This window comes from Mirounga leonina, unplaced genomic scaffold, assembly GCF_011800145.1.
Source record: "Mirounga leonina isolate KUSES-001 unplaced genomic scaffold, KU_Mleo_1.0 Mir_151, whole genome shotgun sequence".
Classification (NCBI taxonomy): domain Eukaryota; kingdom Metazoa; phylum Chordata; class Mammalia; order Carnivora; family Phocidae; genus Mirounga; species Mirounga leonina.
In genome coordinates, this window is record NW_023270377.1 from 14,875,801 (window position 1) to 14,897,924 (window position 22,124).

Genomic DNA, 22,124 nt, shown 5'->3' on the forward strand with positions numbered 1-22,124 from the left:
GGGGGGGGGGGGGGGGAGGGGGGGGGGTGGGGTGGGGGAGGGGAGGGGGAAGACTGCTTTGCGCTGGGACTGCTTGCTCTATTCCCTGCTTCCCAGCAAGGTAACCTGATTAAAATCCTGCGGGAATGGTATGGATAGCTTTGTTTTTCCATCTCAAAGTGCCTTCTCAGTCTGGAGAATACTGACCCTCCTTCACCTTCTAATATTGATGATACATTAACTCTTCCAAATATTAAAATGCATTATAAAGCTATAATAACTAAAACTTTGGTACTGGTAATGAACTAGAAAATTCAGCAGTAGACCTAAATATGTATGGAAATATAATATACGCTGATGAGCAGGGGGTGTTTTTTGCACCCGATGAATAACTGAACTCTACATCTGAAACTAATGATGTACTATGTGTTGGCTAATTGAATTAAAATTAAAAAAATAAATGTAATATGCTAAAGAAGTTATTTCAAATCTGTGGGGGGAAAAACAATCTTATTTAACAAATTCTGTTGGGCTAACTAGATTGCTGTTTGAAAACAAAATAAAGCTGGTTTACTCGCTCTAAAACCTAAATAAATTTCAAAAAGATACAAGATTTAAAAAAAATTCCAAGCCCTTTAAGAAGCATACGTGATTTTTATAAAACAATCTTTTTTTTTTTAAGATTTTATTTATTTATTTGAGAGAGAGAGAATGAGAGAGAGAACACATGAGAGGGGATAGGGTCAGAGGACGAAGCAGACTCCCTACCGAGCAGGGAGCCCAACGTGGGACTCGATCCCGGGACTCCAGGATCATGACCTGAGCCGAAGGCAGTCGCTTAACCAACTGAGCCACCCAGGCGCCCTTTATAAAACAATCTTGAGGTGGTGAAAGACTGTATAAAATGTAACCTAAAGCCCAGAATCTATAAGGCAAGAGAATTATAAATGAGACTAAAACTTTTTTTTAAAGTGCTTTATGAAAAAAAATAAAACATCAACTATTCCTATTGTTTACTTAAAGGCCACCAAGCATTTGTCCCCCTCACCCCCAAAAAAGTGCCACAGTCATCTGTTTCTTACCTTCATCTTTAATTTCTTAAAATATGCCCATGAAGGTATGCTAGGTAAAACAGAACATAACCAATATACTTTTTAAAGCTCTTATTTATTAGAGAGAGAACTCATTCGAGAGTGAGCATGAGCAGGGAGGGGGAAGGGCAGAGGGAGAAACAGGCTCCCTGATGAGCAGGGGGGCTCAATCCCAGGACCCCTGCATCATGACCTGAACCAAAGGCAGCTGCCTAACCGTCTGAGCCACCTGGGTGCCCCCAGAACATTACCAATATTTCTGAAATGCTTTTGAAATGCTCCCAGGCTACATCTGTTCTATTCCACTCTGAACTAACTACTCCCATATTTTATCATCCATTTTCTTTAGTTTTACCGTCTATTTATATATGCCTAAACAATACACTCTCTAGGTTAGCCTGTTTTTCGTTTTTATCTACATGACACCATACTGTGTAGATGCTTCTGTGATTCACTTTTTCTCTCAATATTCTATTTTTATGACTTAGCCAAGTTTATACATCAGCTGTAGTTCATTAACTTTCACAGCTGCATGGTGTTTCGTTGTATGGCTTTATCCTCATGCATTCTAGTATTGATGGACATTGGGTTGTTTCCAGTTTGGGTTGTGTGGTGTTTTTTGTTTTTTTTAATAATGAACATTTTTATTTGCTCTTCCAGGGCACACGGGTAAGTTTCTCTGGGGAATATTGCCGGGAGTGTAACAGTAGTCAGGTATGCACGTGTTCTGCCTTTCTAAGTAAGGCCCTATTTTCCAAAGTGGTTGTATCAATTTATACTCCTGATTCTTTTTTTTTTTTTAAGATTTTTTATTTATTTATTTGACAGAGAGAGACACAGCGAGAGCAGGAACACAAGCAGGGGGAGTGGGAGAGAGAGAAGCAGGCTTCCCGCTGAGCAGGGAGCCCGATGTGGGGCTCGATCCCAGGACCCTGGGATCATGACCTGAGCCGAAGGCAGACGCTCAACGACTGAGCCACCCAGGCGCCCTATACTCCTGATTCTTGCCAACATTTGGTTGGGTCGGACTTTCACATTTTTACCAGTCTGGTAGGTATGAAAAGGTATTTCATTATGATTTTAACTTGACTTTCCCTAACTCCTAATGCAAGGAGAACTTCAGCCCATCTTTCATTTCTAGGAAATGCTGCCATTTCCTTCTTGCTCTCTAGCTGGCCCTAATATTAGACAAAAGTAGCACCTACCTTCATTGTGTGATATACTATCTCAACGTTTTCTGACTATCATTCCTATCAGTCAGCTGAGCACTTGTGATGAGTACTTGTGGTCTAGTTTTCTCTTTTCCTTTCGAATCCTCTAATTCTTCAGTACTAGAGCAGGTACAAAGATGAAAAGCAGGATGGATGCATTGGGGGATATGAGGAGAGGAGAACAGAATGTCCCTGCTAGTTTGAGACCAGCAGGAAACCGACTAGGATAGATGACTGACAGCTGCCTGATTTTGAGGACCTAGGACATAAAAACTATATTAATCATTTATGAGGATTTGTGATCCTTAGGATAATTCTCTAAGGTGTATATTACCTGTTTTATAGATAAGGAAAGTGAGGTTCAGAGGTGACAGAATACTTTGGAGTACCCAGAGGAGAGCAGGTCAGCATGCAGAAATTTAAGAAGTCCTTTATTCAGTAATCGAGATGTGAGTACCAATTTGGCAAAAGATTTTATTGGGCATTGGAGAGGTTTGCCATTGATGGGGCCTCTGCCAATCTGTTATATTGGGTACTGGGAAGGGATTGCCTGCAGTCATGGAGGGAAGTTAATATAGTGCAAACCTGCTTGAATGGTAGTCGAAAGGCCTAAGTTCCACCCACCTACTGCCCCCCACCTGAATGGCTTTGGAGGCCCTCAGTCACTGTATACTAGAAAGGATAAGGGCAAGTCTCCCCCATGAAACTGCCTCAGCTCAGCCTTGAGAGTTGAGTGACTCAGCTTGTGCCTTGGTCTCACCATCTGTAAAATGGGAATAATGATCACCTATGTTGGTGTATTTCCTGTAACAAATAATCACAAACTTGGTGGGTTAAAACAAGTTTAAGTCCCAAATCCATTTCACTTGGCCAAAATCAGTGTCTCTAGACACTGTAGGTCTGCTCCAGAGGCCAGGGGGAGAACCCTTCATTGCCTCTTCATTTTCAGGTGGCTTTTGGCATTCCTTGACTTGTGGCTACATCATTACAGTCTCTGCCCTTTTGGTTATACTGCCTGCCCCTCTTCTGTTTGTAAAATGTCCCTCTGCCTCCCTCTTCAAAGGATGCCTGTGATCGCATTTAGGGTCCATCTGATAATCCAGGATAATCCCCCCCATCTCCAGATCCTTAAATTAACCTGCAAAGACTGTTTCCACATGAGGTAACATTTACAGGGGCCAGGGCTTAGGACCTGATATCTTAGGGGGCCCCATTCAGCCCATTACATTCAGGGTTGTCAGAAAGAGGAAATTTGCTAATGCCGGCAGAGGCCTGAGCCCAGCCTCTCCCAGCAGATAGCACTGTCTAAATATCAGTTTCTTTCTTCTCAAGTCTCTAAGGAAGCCTCCCTTAAAAAGGGGCTGCTGCAAGGCTCCAATCCAGGTATAAGACTTACAAGGGTACAAGGGAGACTATGTAAGCACGAAGAATGAAGCCCAAACTGCGGTCCCTTGGTTTCCCTGAGCTGCTCTCACAGCTCAGATGTGCACATTTTCCTCCAGTAGGATGCTTCAGACCCCTCCTGTCCGCTCACCTTCTCCCCACCTCCTGGAGAGGATGCTCCACCTCCAGGCCCCGCCCCACCACATGTCGTCACTTGTCCCCGCCCACTAGTTTGGTGTCCTCCGCCCTTAGCGGGTTAGAAGCGTGAGGGCCTTTGCAGTCTGTCCTTTCTACTGCCTATCAAATCGTAGCACATTCTATCCAATTTTGGCTCCTTTCTCAGCCTGCGCGTCATTCGTACAACGCAGGTGGATTTACAGAGTTTAATTGTGACAATTTACTTGCCTTTAGATGAAAAACGAGGCAGAAACTATTGGAAGAAGACTGGCAATATTTAAGAGAGCCCATGCAAGAGCGGGCCGGGTCCTACGTGCCTCGTGAGCTGAGCGCCGGCCGGTTTACGGCGCAGGCGCGGTGGGGTCTGACTCGCCATGCCGACTGTCAGCGTGAAGCGGGATCTGCTCTTCAAAGCCCTGGGATGGACCTACAGTAAGTGCCGGCCCCATAGCCTGGCTTTGTGCCTCTCCTCAGAGGCCGGGACCCCGTTCAAAAGGGCTCCGTGGTAACGTTCATGCTGCCCGGCAGGTTTTGGCCTCGGGTGCCCCGGGTATAGACCGGGATGGCTGGCTGTCTAAGCGGCGGGGCTGAAGTAGCCTCTCGCAACCAGTCGTGCCAGGGCGGTCTTTGCATCCGCGCCTGTCCAGCTCGCTGTGTCATTCATTCAGCAATCTCCCATGGAGCGTCTTCTGCGTGCCTGGTGCCAGGGGATAGAGTAGGAATGAAGCTCTAGGTTGCATCCCGAGTGCAGCTAGTGGAGTGCAACAAGAAGAGCTCTATAGAAACTCCATTTAAGAGGGAGTGGAGGGAGAAGTTTGAGCGGGAAGGGGTGGTATAATGTATTAGGTGTTACGTGCCAGGCACTGCTCTAAGCGCTTTGGGAATACAGCGGTGCACATGACACAAGGTCCACGGTCACATTCTAATGAGGGAGGCAGACAATAAGTAACCAGCACATTAATAAAATGATTCTGGATTAAGTTAAAGGCTATCAGGGGAACGAAAATACTGTTCTAAGGACAACATTAGATGCAGTAGTAACATCTGAGCTCAGACCCGAATGACAATGAGGAGTCTTTACTGGGTGGGCTCAGTCTTCATCTCTTCTGTTCTAAAAACATCCCCATTTGGAGAAGAGGAAATATTAAGTACAATCATCTGGGACCATATGGATGTAACAGTTGAAATGGTATCTGCCTTTCGTAGTTATCAGCTTATATAAAAGCTGTGGCAGCTGGTTTGTGAGCTGTTTTTGGCTTTTAGGGCTCAGGACGATAACAGAGCCCTAGTCTGTTTAAAAGGTACTGCTTCCTAGAATAAGATATTACCTGAAAATAGTTAGCTTTTAAAATGTTCCTGAGGGGCACCGAGGTGGCTCAGTTGGTTAAGCGTCTGCCTTGGGCTCAGGTCATGATTCCAGGGTCCTGGGATCGAGGCCTGCACGGTGCTCCCTGCTCAGCGGAGAGTCTGCTTCTCCCTCTCCCTCTGCTGCTCCCCCTGCTGTGCTTGCTTTCTCTCTCTTTCTCTGCCAAATAAATAAAATCTTAAAAAAAAAAATTTTACACCTTCAGAAACATTTTAGGTACTACATATTCTTTTAAGTATTCTTTGTAGGGTTCTGCCTTTAAGACCTTGAAAATAGAGGTAATACTCTTGACCTCTGAATTCAGCTCTAATTTTCTACACCTTTTTTCTTTATACTTTTTATAACATGCTTATTTTCTTTCTTTCTTTTTTTTTTGGCGTATTTATATTTCTTCACCCATTCTTCTAAACCATATTCTCACTAATGGTATATGATATGCCTGAATTGCAAAAGATGGTATGTGGCAAATATTTGTTCAAGATATCTGTGATTAGTTACCACCCAAGTATACATTTCTGGGAAAGTAAGAAATTAGGTTTGTATTTCCTTTTTAAAAATTTTTATTTTTTTAAAGATTTATTTGAGAGAGCACGTGCACAAGTGTTGGGGGGGGCAGAGGGAGAGGGAGAAGGAGAGAAACTCAAGCAGACTCCCCACTGAGTGTGGAGCCCATCGTAGGACTGGATCCTACCATCCTGAGATCATGACCTGAGCTGAAATCCAGAGTCGGTCATTTAACTGGCTGAGCCACCCAGGCGCCCCTATTCTAGGTTTTTAAAATGGTGAGATTTATATATTTACTGTCATTTGGTGTTTTAATATATTCTCTGGCTGCCCCCCCCTTTTTTATTGAAAGCGATCAGGCAAGCTTGATTGCCCCCCCCCCCAAGTATCCATCAGGTACTGACTCTAAAACATCAGAAAGATTGATGTTATTGAGATGTACTTAAGACAGGTCAGAAATAATATTCATCATTAGTTTATATTTCATATGTTGTTGAAACTTAACTGGGTTGAGGTCAAAGTTGGAAAAACATGTTTAGCAAAGTATCCAGTTTCCAAGTAGTATGAGTCCATCTCGTTTCTTACCCTCTCTCTTTTAATCAGTCTTCCTCCTATTTTTTTAAAGATTTTATTTATTTACTTGATAGCGAGAGAGAGAGACAGCGAGAGAGGGAACACAAGCAGGGGGAGTGGAAGAGGGAGAAGCAGGCTTCCCGTGGAGCAGGGAGCCCGACGCGGGACTCGATCCCAGGACCCTGGGATCATGACCTGAGCCGAAGGCAGACGCTTAACGACTGAGCCACGCAGGCACCCCCTATTTTTTTTTTTTTTTGAAGATTTTATTTGACAGAGAGAGACAGTGAGAGAGGGAACATAAACAGGGGGGAGTGGGAGAGGGAGAAGCAGGCTTCCTACCGAGCAGGGAGCCCGATGTGGGGCTTGATCTCAGGACCCTGGGCTCATGAACTGAGCTGAAGGCAGACGCTTAATGACTGAGCCACCCAGGCGCCCCAGCCTTCCTCTCTATTTTCAGATAATATCTCATTCACTCTTTTGGATCTCCATTCCCTCTTCAGTCCTTCCAAGGTTTGCTTTTTGTCCTAAATTCCATTGTTTCTACCGGTTACTGCCTTCCCCTTCATCTCTTTGCTTACCAGGGATATTTCTCAATATCTATTCTACTCAATATCTATTCTTCTATTGTTTTAGTCATTTTGCTTCTCTGGGGCAGTTTTATCTCCGTCTACCTTTTTTAATTTTTTACCCCCCAAAGAATCTGGCATTATCTTTTTTTTTTTTTTTTAAGATTTTTTTGTCAGAGTAAGTGAGCAGGGGGAGTGGCAGGCAGAGGGAGAAGCAGGCTCCCTGGTGAGCAAGGAGGCCGAGGAGATGCGGGGCTCGATCCCAGGACCCTGGGACCATGACCTGAGCCCAAGGCAGACGCTTAACCAACTGAGCCACCCAGGTGTCCCTCTCAGTCTACCTTTTTAATCCCCTTTCTCAGGTGTTTTCCTTCTTGTCGTTCATTTTCTTGTTAACTGATTTATTATCACTGTTGAGTTCTGGTCCTGCTCTGCCTCGGTGTGATTGCTGACAGTACTGTCAGAGGCACCTGGGTATGTCCTACAAACCCCTAGGATATAGTCAGGTGTGTCATTTTGTTAGGATTATTAATCCTGATTTTGTTGGTTCTTCCTTGTTTCTAAGCACATGAAATACAGCTAAAAGGAATAAAACAAATTGTATAATTAGGATTCATTGACAGATTCAATATTTTATTTATTTATTTATTTATTTTTTAAAGATTTTATTTATTTATTTGAGACAGAGAGAATGAGAGACAGAGAGCATGAGAGGGAGGAGGGTCAGAGGGAGAAGCAGACTCCCCGCCGAGCAGGGAGCCCGATGCGGGACTCGATCCCGGGACTCCAGGATCATGACCTGAGCCGAAGGCAGTCGCTTAACCAACTGAGCCACCCAGGTGCCCCCAGATTCAATATTTTAATAACTAATATTTAATAACTAAATGGTTACCAGATTGTAATCTATTACTGCATCATGAATTACCCCAAAATTTAGCCCCTTAAAACAGTCATTTGTTAAATGGCTTCTGAGGGTCCAGGATTGGGGAGTGGCTTAGTTGGGTAGTTCTGGCTCTGGATCTCTTACTACCTTGTCATAAAGGTGCCAGGTCTGTAGTCATCTCAAGGCCTAAGTGGGGTTGGAGAATCTAATTCTAAATTCACTCAAGTGGTTGTTGGCAGGCCTCTGCTCCTTGCACATTTTTGGTCAGACTTCAGTGCCTCCCACCTAGGACTGCTTGCAGTATGGTGGCTTGTTTGTCCCAGAGTGAGAGGACCCAAGAGAGCAGGTAATTGAGTGTTCAGAGTTACAGAAGCACAATTTTCAGTAGTATCTCAGAAGTGACATGCCATCCCTTCCCATCATCTTTAGGTCACACAGACCAATTCAGCACAGTGTGGAGGGGGACTGCACAAGGATGTGAATACCAGGAGGCAGGTAGTCTGCCCCTTTGGCCCTCAATGATTCATGTTCCTCCTGCATGTAAAATCTACTCACCCCTTCCCAAGGATTCCAGAAGTGTCATCCCATTAGAGCAGCAGCTCAAAATCCAGAATCCCCTCTAAATCAGGTCCTGGTGTGGAAGTGTAGTTCCTTAAGTACAGCTACTTGAATATAGTTACTCTTGGTCTCAGAGACTAAAGAGATACATGATCTGCCCCACCGACAGCTAACATCCATTGGGGAGACAGACATAGGGTAACTGCTATACATATTCCTATTCAGAAGGGAAAGTGGGAGACACAAAGGAGTCCTTGGTTCATGGCAGATCTGAAATGGAGCTGGCACATGTTGGACCTTCTTGATTAGGTCTCAAGGCCTGGGATCATTCTCCATGGCTTTTAGCCCTAGCCTCTAGGCTCTTGGCTGCACTCTGAGTGATCCTTATTATGTTTTTGTGTGTGTGTGAAAGAAAGCAGGTGCTTTACATCTGATTAGTTTTTTTCAGTCTATTACTTGCTAATAGAATTTTGGCGGTTTGAAGACTTCATTTTGTCCTGTCTCTGTCCCTTTCAGCTCAGGCTTAACAATGTTTCTGCATATTTATTTCTTTTAAAAACATTGCAGGTCTTCCTTGAATTTTGCTAGTTTCCATTTCATTAGTGGACGGCCACACCACTCACAAATCTCTCAAATAAGGTGTTTTGTACCTTGGGCTTTTTCTGATACAGTGCCCTTGATTAAACTCAGTTGTGTGACTGAATTTGTGAGGCACACCCTTAGAGTGCCTTTTATGTGAATGAATAGTACCTTTAATCTTTCTGAGTCTTAAGATTTTACAATCATATCCTTAATTTCATCTTTGGACCATGCTTTCCTGGCATTGCCGTGGATTTGCTCTGCTCAGAAGTCATTTCTTAATTTTAGCACTGTTTTACATCTTAGGAGGCTGAGAATTTTTAAAACCATCAAGTCGTGGCTCCTTTTTAATGGCCTTTCGTTTCTCTTACATTATAAACGGCAAGAATAAAACCAGGCGACACAGCACTCGATGGGAATCTTAGTTACATCGCCCAGTTGAATAGGTACATTTTCTACAGTCTGCATGACTTGGCAATAGCCTTGCTTGCTAAACTTCTGCCTTTATATATAAAGGATTCTCCTTTTCCAGTTTCCAGTAACACTCCCTCAGTTTCCTCCATGTCCTCACCTGCATCCTTATTAAAGACTATGAGGCTTCTTGTATCAGCTTTTCCAAGGCATTTGAGGTTTTGATTTACACTTTGCTCAAAGCCCACCTCCTGGTTCTAAAGCCATTCCCATGTTTTCCCCATATTTTGTTAGGGCAGCACTCCACTTCCAGGGACTAAAGTCTGTATTCTCTATTGCTGCATTACGAATTACCCCAGTACATAGGAGTGTAAAATAAGTGATTATTTCACAGTTTCTGAGAGAGGAATAGAGGAGTAGCTTGCTGGGTGGTTCTGGCTGTGGGTCTCTGACCAGGTTGTAGGCAAGCTGTCAGCTGGGCCTGCAGTCATCTCGAGGCTTGGCTGGCTGAAGAATATGCTTCAAGGATCACTCCTGTGGTTGCTTCAGAACTCCGTTTACACAAGGATGTGAATACCAAGAGCAGGGATTACTGGGCACATCTGTTGTTCCTGGCCCTAGTTAATGGTACCTACGCTGGAGACCTGGGAGACCTAGACTCTTTCTGCTCCCACCATTCCCACCTCCCATCCCGTCATTAAGCCTTACAGATTCTCTTTGACATTCCTCACATTCTTCCTCCCTGTACCCAGTGCTGCTCCTTCAGTCAGGTCCTCACTGTGCTTCATCTGTACTGTTGCAGAAGCCTCCCTGCTCCGGTCCATCTACCACTCTGCCACCATTCTTTTTTTTTTTTTTAAGATTTTATTTATTTTTTAGAGAGCGAGCAAGAGAGAAACAGCATGAAAGGGGAGAGGGTCAGAGGGAGAAGCAGGCTCCCCGCTGAGCTGGGAGCCTGATGTGGGACTCGATCCCAGGACCCTGGGATCATGACCTGAGCCGAAGGCAGACGCTTAACCATCTGAGCCACCCAGGCGCCCCCTCTGCCACCATTCTTTAAAGTGCAGAGCTAATCCCGCTTTTGCCCAGCAGAAAATCCTTCAGTGTAACCCCCACTGCCTGCAGGCAGGACAGAGCAAGGCCCTTGGCATGTGGGTTCTTTCTGCTTGCTGCATTGTATCTCTTCCTGACTTTATCCTTATGCTTCATCCGTATTGACCTTTGCAAATTTCCCATGCTGTTGTCCCATTCCCCACAGTCTCTGCCTAAAGAACTTGGCCTTTGTGTGAAGCCTTAGCTGACTCTAAGTGAAGCTAATTACTTTCTTTGTGCCACCTCTGTACCTTGCACTTAACATAACTATATTTACACATCTGATTTCCTTATTAGAGTAGGAATTATTTTTGTAGCCTTGGCACCTAGTATAGCACCTGGCATATAGTAGATAACTCTTAAGTGTTGAGTTGAAGTTCATTGTCAGGGTCAGAATCTTAAGACCAGCTTTTCACTAGAATATACCAGTAGTGATGGTTTATGTTCAATTTTTGATAATGACAGAATCCCCCAAATGCTGTATGAGGTAGCAAATTAGAATATAACTTCAAGGAAGAGAATTGTTAATTATTGGAGACCTACTGTGTTTTGGGGTGCTATGCCAAGTCCATTACCTGCATAATATCATTGGAATCTTTCCCAGAGTTCCATGCTAAAAATAAATAGCTGTAAAATGCTACTTAATGGATGAGACCTAGGTATCAGGAAGTTTACATAAGGTGCCAAGCTCTCAGAACTAGTAAATGGAGTAGTCAAGAGTTCAAACTCTGTTTGGCCTGCCTCCAAAGCCCGCTATCAGGCCTCAGAATTTTAAATGATAGGACTTACATGACATTCTCCCATTGTGCAGGATCTGTGTTTTGGAGCCTACTTTACATTTGATTCCTACCTAATAGGTTGTTTTTCTAAGTAAATGTGAGCTTCCCACTGCAAGTAACCTAATTCTGTAGTTGATATTAAATGAATCAGCCCTTAGATAGTTGTTTCTTTTGAGGGCTTTTTTTTTTTTTTTTTGGTCCCTTTTGTTGGTTTTAAAATGGTGCAATCTGTTGCCTGATACTAGCTTGGTGTAGGGCAGTTATTAAGAAAATGCAGTTTACAGGGGCGCCTGGGGGCCTCAGTCGGTTGAGCGACTGCCTTCGGCTCAGGTCATGATCCTGGAGTCCCGGGATCGAGTCCCGCATCGGGCTCCCTGCTCTGCGGGGAGTCTGCTTCTCCCTCTGACCCTCCCCCCTCTCATGTGCTCTCTCTCATTCTCTCTCTCTCAAATAAATAAATAAAATCTTTAAAAAAAAAATGCAGTTTACATACCATCATTTAAGCTGAGCAGATTAAAATTAGCAATCTCCTTTTTTTTTTTTTTTTCCAGCTGACGAAGAATTTGATGAACTATGTTTTGAATTTGGTCTGGAACTTGATGAAATTGTATGTATTGAATATTTTTTAAGTCATGTATAAGCGCATTTTTCAGAGGTTTACTATATTTTGTTACCTTATAGTTAGACTAAGATGGAACATTTGTGGGCTCTGGTGATTTCTATGTTCTTGGTGTTAAGGGGCTAAGCTCCAGTTCTAAGAGTATCTGTTGCTTTCTTTAAAATCTCAAAGGGCGGGGCGCCTGGGTGGCTCAGTCGTTAAGCGTCTGCCTTTGGCTCAGGTCATGATCCCAGGGTCCTGGGATCGAGCCCTACATCGGGCTCCCTGCTGTGCGGGAAGCCTGCTTCTCCCCCTCCCGCTCCCCCTGCTTGTGTTCCTTCTCTCACTGTGTCTCTGTCAAATAAATAAATAAAATCTTTAAAAAAAAAAAAAATCTCAAAGGGTTCATGTGTTAAGTTGTATGCAGTCACCTCAAGTTACCGGGCTAATGCTGTGGAGATGGATAAACCATCTTGAGTAACCCAGAATGAGTGTGTGCTCCCTGGCAGTGAGGTGCCTTTTTACAAATCAATTATGGAAAGGGGCCTGGGGAGCAATGGAAATGTTACTTTAGCCAGAGTTCATGTGGCCTGTGGCTTCTCCTCCTTCACTTCCTGTTTCCACTATTCCTATTTCACCAGTGTTAATTCATTCCTAATCATTACTGTTTACATTGACCTTGTAAAATGATCTTTTAGTTTTTGCATTTGATCTTAGCCAAAAGACCGAGAAGCGATGATCTTCTAGTTTTGGTGTTTTTTTTTTTTTTTTTAAGATTTTATTTATCCATTTGACAGAGAGCAGGAGAGCACAAGCAATGGGAACAGCAGAGGGAGAGGGAGAAGCAGGCCCCCCACCGAGCAGGGAGCCCCATGCGGGGCTGATCCCAGGACCCTGGGATCATGACCTGAGCCGAAGGCAGTTGCTTAACCACATGAGCCACCCAGGCGCACCGATGATCTAGTTTTTGAAGAGTTGCTTACAAAAATTGTTATGGAGCATCTTCCTAGTCTTTTAATTGTATAATTAAAATACCTTTAAAAAGTTCATTTGCAAAATATATTACTAATGATCACTTAAGACCTTGTATTTATCACTAAAATGATGATTTCACATTTTTCTTGTAATTAGTGTTATTTTTTTTTTTAAGTCTTTTTCCTTGATCTATTCGGTATTACAACACTAGGAGGTTTAGGCTGACAAAAATGTACATTGACTTGCCTTGTTTTTCCTGCCGTTTTACTGATGTTACAGGCAGTTTTTTTTGTTGTTGTTAATGAGCGTCTTTATGCTTGAAATTGGCTAAGATTTCTCCAAGTTGCTATTAATAATTAGACTTCAATAATGTATGAGGCTGTATGATATCTAAGAGCCTTGGACTGGGTATCAGAAAATCTGAGTAATAGTTCAAGCTCCCACATTCACTAGCTGTGTAACCATGGACAACTACATCGCTTCTCTGGGCCTCCTTTTCATCTATGAAATGGGGGCTGTGGATTAAATGATCCCTGTAGATCCCTTCCAGCTCTGAAATTTCTGTTAGCTTTTATTTCTATAAGGATTTTGTTAGCCCTCACAAACCCAGCCTTCAGATACAGTCTTTTTATGAATTGAGATACTGAAAGATTTAAGCTGGTGTGTCTTTTTGCAAAGGGAGTAGGCATTTTTTCTTTTTTAAATTCAGATGTCTTAATTTCTCTACTTACCACATTTTCTCCCCTTCTTCATATGGGTCCCTCTATGATGGGGGAGATGAAAGCATGACATGAAAGGAGGCAGGAGGAGGAGGAAAAATTAGAATTTAAATAGAGCTCAATCAAAGAGGTCAATAGAATTGCTGCTTTTTTAAGTTGAAGTATAAGTGACCTACAGTATCTTATCTCAGGTGTATATCATAGTGATTCTTTCTTGCCAAATGGTTATCTTTAAGAAAATCTGTTACTCTGATTGAAAGTGAGGGGGTGGAAAACCATTTACCATGCTAATGGAACCAAAAGAAAGCTGGGGTGGCAATCCTTATATCAGACAAATTAGATTTTAAACCAAAGACTATAATAAGAGATGAGGAAGGACACTATATCATACCTAAAGGGGCTATCCAACAAGAAGATCTAACAATTGTAAATATCTGTGCCCCTAACATGGGAGCAGCCAATTAATAACAAAATCAAAGAAACACATCTACAACAATACAATAATAGTAGGGGACTTTAACAACCCCCCCCCCAATGAAATGGACAGATCATCTAAGCAAAAGATCAGCAAGGAAATAAAGACTTTAAATGACACACTGGACCAAATGGACTTCACAGATATATTCAGAACATTCCATCCCAAAGCAACAGAATACACATTCTTCTCTAGTGCCCATGGAACATTCTCCAGAATAGATCACATCCTGGGTCACAAATGAGGTCTCAACCGGTACGAAAAGATTGGGATCATTCCCTGCATATTTTCGGACCACAGTGCTTTGAAACTAGAACTCAATCACAAGAGGAAAGTCGGAAAGAACTCAAATACATGGAGGCTAAAGAACATCCTACTAAAGAATGAATGGGTCAACCAGGAAATAAAAGACGAATTAAAAAAATTCATGGAAACAAATGAAAATGAAAACACAACTGTTCAAAATCTTTGGGATGCAGCAAAGGCAGTCCTAAGAGGAAAGTATATAGCAATACAAGTCTTTCTCAAGAAATAAGAAAGGTCTCAAATACACAGCCTAACCCTACACCTAAAGGAGCTGGAGAAAGAATAGCAAATAAAGCCTAAACCCAGCAGGAGAAGAGAAATAATAAAGATCAGAGCAGAAATCAATGAAATAGAAACCCAAAGAACAGTAGAACAGATCAACGAAACTAGGAGCTGGTTCTTTGAAAGAATTAACAAGATTGATAAACCCCTGGCCAGATTTACCCAAAAGAAAAGAGAAATGACCCAAATACATAAAATCATGAATGAAAGAGGAGAGATCACAACCAACACCAAAGAAATACAGTTATAAGAACATATTATGAGCAAGTATATGCCAGCAAATTAGATAATCTGGAAGAAATGGATGCATTCCTAGAAATGTATCAACTACCAAAACTGAACCAGGAAGAAATAGAAAACCTGAACCTATAACCACTAAGGAAAGTGAAGCAGTAATCAAAAAATCTCCCAACAAACAGGAGCCCAGGGCCAGATGGCTTTCCAGGGGAATTCTACCAAACATTTAAAGAAGAAGAATACCTATTCTTCTGAAACTGTTCCAAAAAATAGAAATAGAAGGAAAACTTCCAAACTCGTTTTATGAGGCCACCATTACCTTGATCCCCAAACCAGACAAAGAAACCATCAAAAAGGAGAATTACAGACCAATATCCCTGATGAACATGGATGCAAAAATTCTCACCAAAATACTAGCCAGTAGGATCCAACAGTACATTAAAAGGATTATTCACCACGACCAAGTGGGATTTATTCCTGGGCTGCAAGGTTGGTTCAACATCTGCAAATCAGTGTGATACAATACATTAATAAAAGAACAAGAATCATATGATCCTCTCAATAGATGCAGAAAAAGCATTTGACAAAGTACAGCATCCTTTCTTGATCAAAACTCTTCAGAGTATAGGCATAGAGGGTACATACCTCAATATCATAAAAGCCATCTATGAAAAACCAACAGTGAATATCATTCTCAATGGGGAAAAACTGAGAGCTTTCCCCCTAAGGTCAGGAAAACAGCAGGATGTCCACTATCACCACTGCTATTCAACATAGTACTAGAAGTCCTAGTCACAGCAATCAGACAACAAAAATAAATAAAAGGCATCCAAATCGGCAAAGAAGCCAAACTCTCACTCTTTGCAGATGATATGATACTTTATGTGGAAAACCCAAAAGACCCCACCCCAAAACTCATACAGGAATTCATAAAGTGGCAGGATATAAAATCAGTGCACAGAAATCAGTGGCATTTCTATACACCAACAACAAGAGAGAAGAAAGAGAAATTAAGGAGTCGATCCACTTAAAATTACACCCAAAACCATAACATACCTAGGAATAAATCTAACCAAAGAGGCAAAGAATCTGTACTGAGAAAACTATAAAGTACTCATGAAGGAGTACTTCCATTTCCAAAGAAATGGAGAAACGTTCCATGCTCATAGATTGGAAGAACAAATATTGTGAAGATGTCAATGCTACCTAGAGCAATCTACACATTTAATGCAATCCCTATCAAAATACCATCCACTTTTTTCAAAGAAATGGAACAAATAATCCTAAAATTTGTATGGAACCAGAAAAGACCCCGAATAGCCAGAGGAATGTTGAAAAAGAAAAGCAAAGCTGGCGGCATCACAATTCTGGACTTCAAGCTCTATTACAAAGCTGTAATCATGAAGACAGTATGGTACTGGCACAAAAACAGACACATAGATCAATGGAACAGAATAGAGAGCCCAGAAATGGACCCTCAACTCTATGGTCAACTCATCTTCGACAAAGCAGGAAAGAATGTCCAATGGAAAAAAGACAGTCTCTTCAACAAATGGTGTTGGGGAAATTGGACAGCCACATGCGGAAGAATGAAACTGGACCATTTCCTTACACCACACACAAAAATAGACTCCAAATGGTGGAAAGACCTAAATGTGAGACAGGAGTCCATCAAAATCCTAGAGGAGAACATGGGCAGCAACCTCTTCGACCTCAGCCGCAGCAAACTTCTTCCTAGAAACATTGCCAAAGGCAAGGGAAGCAAGGGCAAAAATGAACTATGGGGACTTCATCAAGATAAAAAGCTTTTGCACAGCAAAGGAAACAGTCAACAAAACCAAAAGACAACTGACAGAATGGGAGAAGATATTTGGAAATGACATATCAGATAAAGGGCTAGTATTCAAAATCTATAAAGAACTTATCGAACTCAACACCCAAAGAACAAATGATCCAATGAAGAAATGGGCAGAAGACATGAACATTTTTCCAAAGAAGACATCCAAATGGCCAACAGACACATGAAAAAGTGCTCAACATTGCTCGGCATCAGGGAAATCCAATTCAAAACCTCAATGAGATACAACCTCACACCAGTCAGAATGGCTAAAATTAACAAGTCCGGAAATGACAGATGTTGGCAGGGATGCGGAGAAAGGGGAACCCTCCTACACTGTTGGTGGGAATGCAAGCTGCTGCAGCCACTCTGGAAAACAGTATGGAGGTTCCTCAGAAAGTTGAAAGTAGAGCTACCCTATGACCCAGCAATTGCACTACTGGGTGTTCACCCCAAAGATACAAATGTGATCCAAAGGGGTATGTGTACCCTAGTGTTTATAGCAGCAATGTCCACAATCGCCAAACTGTGGAAAGAGCCAAGATGTCCATCAATAGATGACTGGATAAAGAAGATGTGGTGTGTATATATATATATATATATATATATATATATATATATATATGTACACACACACACACACACAATGGAATATTATGCAGCCATCAAAAAAACCCACGAAATCTTGCCATTTGCAGCGATGTGGATGGAACTAGAGGGTATTATGCTAAGCGAAATAAGTCAATCAGAGGAAGACATGTATCATATAATCTCACTGATACGAGAAATTCTTAATCTCAGGAAACAAACAGGGTTGTTGGAGTGGTGGGGAGTGGGGGATGGGGTGGCTGGGTGATAGACATTGGGGAGGGTATGTGCTATGGTGAGCGCTGTGAATTGTGTAAGACTGATGAATCACAGACCTGTACCTCTGAAACAGATAATACATCATGTTAAAAAAAAAAAAAAGATAGCAGGAGGGGAAGAATGAAGAGGGGGAATCAGAGGGGGAGACGAACCATGAGAGACTATGGACTCTGAGAAACAAACTGAGGGTTCTAGAGGGGAGGGGGTGGGAGGATGGGTTAGCCTGGTGCGGGTATTAAGGAGGGCACGCTCTGCATGGAGCACTGGGTGTTCTACGCAAACAATGAATCATGGAACACTACATCAAAAACTAATGATGTATGGTGATTAACATAACATAATAAAATAAAATTAAAAAAAGACAAAAAGTAAAAATATAAAAAAAATCTTATTCTCTGCTATAACGTGGTGATTGAGATATTCTAAGCTTTTGGCTAGTGCATTAAAATTATTCTAGTGTTTCTTCTCTCTTTTTGGTTGCCTTTATTCTTACTGCTCTCTATACCTTTACTGTCATTAGGTCGCTTCCCATTGTGCCTATAATCTCTCCCAATTTACACCACAGTTCTGATCTCTTCAGTTTTTTTTTTTTTTTCTCTTCTTTTTTATTTAGTGTTCCTCTCATTCTCATGTTGCTTCTAGGCTTGGGTGCCTACTGGATTTAAGTTTTAGAGTCATTATAAGAAGTCATATTTATTTGGTGAATCATCTTTACTTTGCCTCTTTGACACTTTTCCTTGTTGTTGCTCTTTGTACTTGGTGGTGGTATTTTCTTTTAAATCTGGGATGGGTAAACTCTTTGTGGAGGTCCAGATCGTAAGCCTTGTAGGTGGTGTACTCTCTATCACAACTCAGCTGTTACAGTATGTAAGTCACAGTAGATAACATGTAAACAAATGGGCCTGGTGATGTTCCATTAAAACTTAACAAAAATAGGTGGCAGGTATGATTTTGGCCAGTGGACCATAGTTTGCTGACCCTTGCTTTAGAGGAGTTAGTGCTGTTCTGAAATGACTGAGTATGCTAGATGTCGGAACTCAGCAGAACATTGAGTATTTTTTGTTGCTGTGATTGTAACATTTAATGTTTTTGTTGCAGATATAATAAACATGTTTTATTGCAGAAAAGAACATGTATAATGTAGTTACTCCTTTCTTTAAAAAAGATCTATTTATTTTACTTGAGAGAGAAAAAGATCAATCCTGACCTTAGCTGAAACCAAGACCCTGATGCTCAACCAACTGGGCCACCCAGGAGCCCCTGTAGTTACTACTTTATAGCCCTGTCAACAACTTTTTCCAAAGAATTTAGATTTATTTCGCTTTATTTTTTTGGACTTGTTTTAGACTTCTGAGAAAGAAATCATAAGTAAGGAACAAGGTAATGAAAAGGCAGAGGGAGCCTCTGATGTTGTTCTTTACAAAATTGACGTCCCTGCCAATAGATATGATCTCCTGTGTTTGGAAGGATTGGTTCGAGGATTTCAAGTCTTCAAAGAAAGGTAAGAGAATATGTTTATTAAATACTTTGCTCAGTTAGATTTCTTTTGCCTTTTATTATCAGCAGTCCTCTTTAAGTCCTTAGAAAAGAACTTGTTGGGCAGGTACACAGCTTTAGCTTTGCTTAGAGGGAGGGTTGGAGAGTAAGATTCATGCATATTTTAGCCATTTAAAAATTTGCATACTGAGTCCTAGCCTTCCATCTGGGGAACTTTTTAAAACAGGAGTGGTTAAGGATTTTATGGCTTATAAAATTTTTTAGTGCGTTCATGTGAACATCCTCAGTAATCCAATAGAAATAGATGACTAGTTGGATTTGTTAAAGGTTGGGAGGAAAGTAGAGGTGGCAAAACTTTGTATGCTGTTTGCTTAAGAACTCTAAGGAAGCTCAGGAATGGAGCTTCCTAGCTGGAAAACTGAAAATCTTATGATGGCTCTCTGATCTTGGAGAAGTTAATTGGCCTCTAGTTTCAATCTTCTAATTTTTTTTTTTTTTTTTTTTTGTTGAGAGAGAGCATGCACCTGCTAGTGCTGGGTAGGGGTAGAGGAGGGCAGAGGGAGAGAGAGAATCTTAAGGAGACTCCATGACCTTGTGTGGAACCCGACATGGGGCTCAGTCTCACAACTCTGAGATCATGACCTGAGCCCAAATCAAGAGTCAGATGCTTAGCCGACTGAGGTACCCAGGCATCCCTCAGTCTCCTAATTTATAATGAATATTTTTAAGTCCCCTTCCAGCTATTCATGAATACAGAAAGTAATGAATATATGAAGTGAAAAGAGGTGAAACATAACACCTATCAAAAATAATTATTTTTGCTTTCGATGACATATCATCTGGTCAGTTGCAAAAGAATGAGAGCCTCTGGCCGATGGGCTAGACTGAACCTGTGAGGTTGCAGGTGACTGATGGGTATGGGTGAAAGGGTGATAATTAGGCATTTGGTTGAGGTGGTTAAAATTTGGAAGGGGGCGCCTGGGTGGCTCATCGTTAAGCACCTGCCTTCAGCTCGGGTCATGATTCCAGGATCCTGGGATGGAGCCCCACATCGGGCTCCCTGCTCGGCTGGGAGCCTGCTTCTCCCTCTCCCACTCCCCCTGCTTGTGTTCCCCTCTCTCGCTGTGTCTCTCTCTGTCAAATAAATAAAATTAAAAAAAAAAAAAAAATTGGAAGGTGACTCAGTTGGTTCTGTGACAATCAGATCCTCATATTTTAGGGCCAGGGATGATCCCTTAGAGTGCATGTTCCAAACCTGCTTCATTAGAGTTTTCTCCTCCTCATTTTTAAAAATGATCAGACAGGATTAGGAAAGTGACTTAACCCTTTTGCTACTCAAAGTATGGTCTGTGGATCAGCATCCTCTTTATCACCTGAGAGCTTGTTAGAAATGCAGAATCTCAGCCTCTACTCAAGACCTATTGAATGAGTCTATGGTTTAACAAATTCCCCACTTGACTGTGAGCACATTAAGGTTTTTGAGAAGCACTGAATTGAAACAGTAGTTCCCAATCTCTCCTGATAAGAATTACCTGGACTATGCCTTCAAAATGTACCTTTCCTTGGCCTTTCATTTGAACATCCTGATTCAGTAGGTCCAGATGGGACCAGGCAATCTGTATTTTTAATAAACCCTATTTTTCTTAGAAGCTCAGAATCTCATGGTTGGAATAAAGCTTTAAAGGTGATCGAATCTAAAAAAAAAAAGTTAACAAATCCAGCCCCTCAGCTGAATTAAATACCCCCTATATGGTTGCTTAGTGGTTTTCTAGCCTCTGCTGATCCTCAAGTGACCGAACACTTCTTACCATGAGGCATCCTATACCATTTTTGGACTACCTTAAGTGTTAGAAAGTTTGCATTTTGTTTTAATATTCAGCCTAAATCTGATTTGCTGTAACTTCAGCCTATTTATTGTCTTAGCTCTATTCATTTTTTGTACTTTTACACAGAATGGAGCTTATTAAATGTTTTGGTTAAAAATCAAGTTTAATTTCCTTTTAGGATAAAGGCTCCAGTGTATAAACGGGTAATGCCTAATGGAGAAATCCAGAAATTGATCATCACTGAAGAGGTAATAAGACTAAATTCTTATTTTCCTTTTTAGAAAGTTTCCTTTGTGTATATATTTGTAAGGTGGGTAGGGAACAGGTACAAACCTGATCCTTCTGCCAAATACAATTTTCTTTGACCATTTGCGAAAAATGGACATATATTTAGCCTCTAGCTCTTAAAAACTGTCAATTTGTTCCCTTTCATTTATTGGTGAAAGCAAAGCATTTGTTTTCCTGGATAATTTTGGAAAATAACACCAGGTGTTTATTTAAAAAACTTTGAGATAGAATTAAGTGGTGGTATATTAATAAAGTTTAAAGAAACTTTGGGGGAACATTATTTTGGTAAAATATCAACTATGAGCAAACTACTTACAGGTTAATTTTTTCTGGTTAGTAAATTTTCAGAAATTTTACTGAAATGTACATTCCATGAGAAGGGTGACTTTGTCTCTTGTCACCACTATCTGATTAAATGAAATACATATGCTTTTTTGCAAATTTGCAATAGTATCAAGAGTGCAGCTAACTTTCTTTCACAAGATGTTATGAGAAAAGCCCAGGTGTGGACAATCTCTAATGATACAATGAACTTCAGACAGCTAAAATACGTCCTTATGCTGTGGCAGCAGTTCTCCGAAATATAAAGTTCACTAAAGATCGATATGACAGCTTCATGGAACTCCAGGAGAAATTACATCAGAACATTTGCAGGTTTGTGGTTGCATTTTTCCTCCTTGCCTTCCTCTGTCCCTTCCCCTCTTTTTTCCCTCCCTTCTTCCTTTCTTTCTCTGCAGATTTTTTCAGAGCATTTCTAAATTAATATGTAACAAGAGTTTAATTTGCTTAACTAAATTTAAATAAGTTTACATTTTACCAGATAGCTATTTGTTACTATTACTAACAGTGAATGCATGGAGAAATAAGAGCTCTATTTGGAATACTGCATAGACAAGAAATAGTTATTCCTAGAGATTTTCTTGGTTTTTATGTTTGTGCTTTTGTTGTTTGGTTCAAATTATTAGTAGTGGATTATACTACTAAATGTTAAATGATGGTAGTTTGAAGTATGACCTGTCATTTTAAAATGGAAAAATTTTTGGCTTGTTGTCACTTTTTGAG

The 22,124-nt window shown here is 41.3% G+C and overlaps 1 protein-coding gene across 2 annotated transcripts in view; it reads left to right on the forward strand.

The window, feature by feature from the left end:
* Window positions 1–4,045: 4,045 nt before the first annotated feature.
* FARSB (phenylalanyl-tRNA synthetase subunit beta) overlaps window positions 4,046–22,124 on the forward strand; it is a 78,359-nt gene continuing 60,280 nt past the window's right edge. Inside the window, exons 1-5 of one of the 2 annotated variants that reach the window (XM_035007025.1) lie at window positions 4,046–4,273; window positions 11,707–11,762; window positions 18,798–18,952; window positions 20,953–21,022; window positions 21,601–21,716. In XM_035007025.1, coding sequence (XP_034862916.1) covers window positions 4,216–4,273; window positions 11,707–11,762; window positions 18,798–18,952; window positions 20,953–21,022; window positions 21,601–21,716 — 455 coding nt within the window. In that variant the 5' untranslated portion in view covers window positions 4,046–4,215. The remainder of the gene's footprint in view (window positions 4,274–11,706; window positions 11,763–18,797; window positions 18,953–20,952; window positions 21,023–21,600; window positions 21,717–22,124) is intronic. The other variant, XM_035007026.1, reaches the window with a different exon arrangement.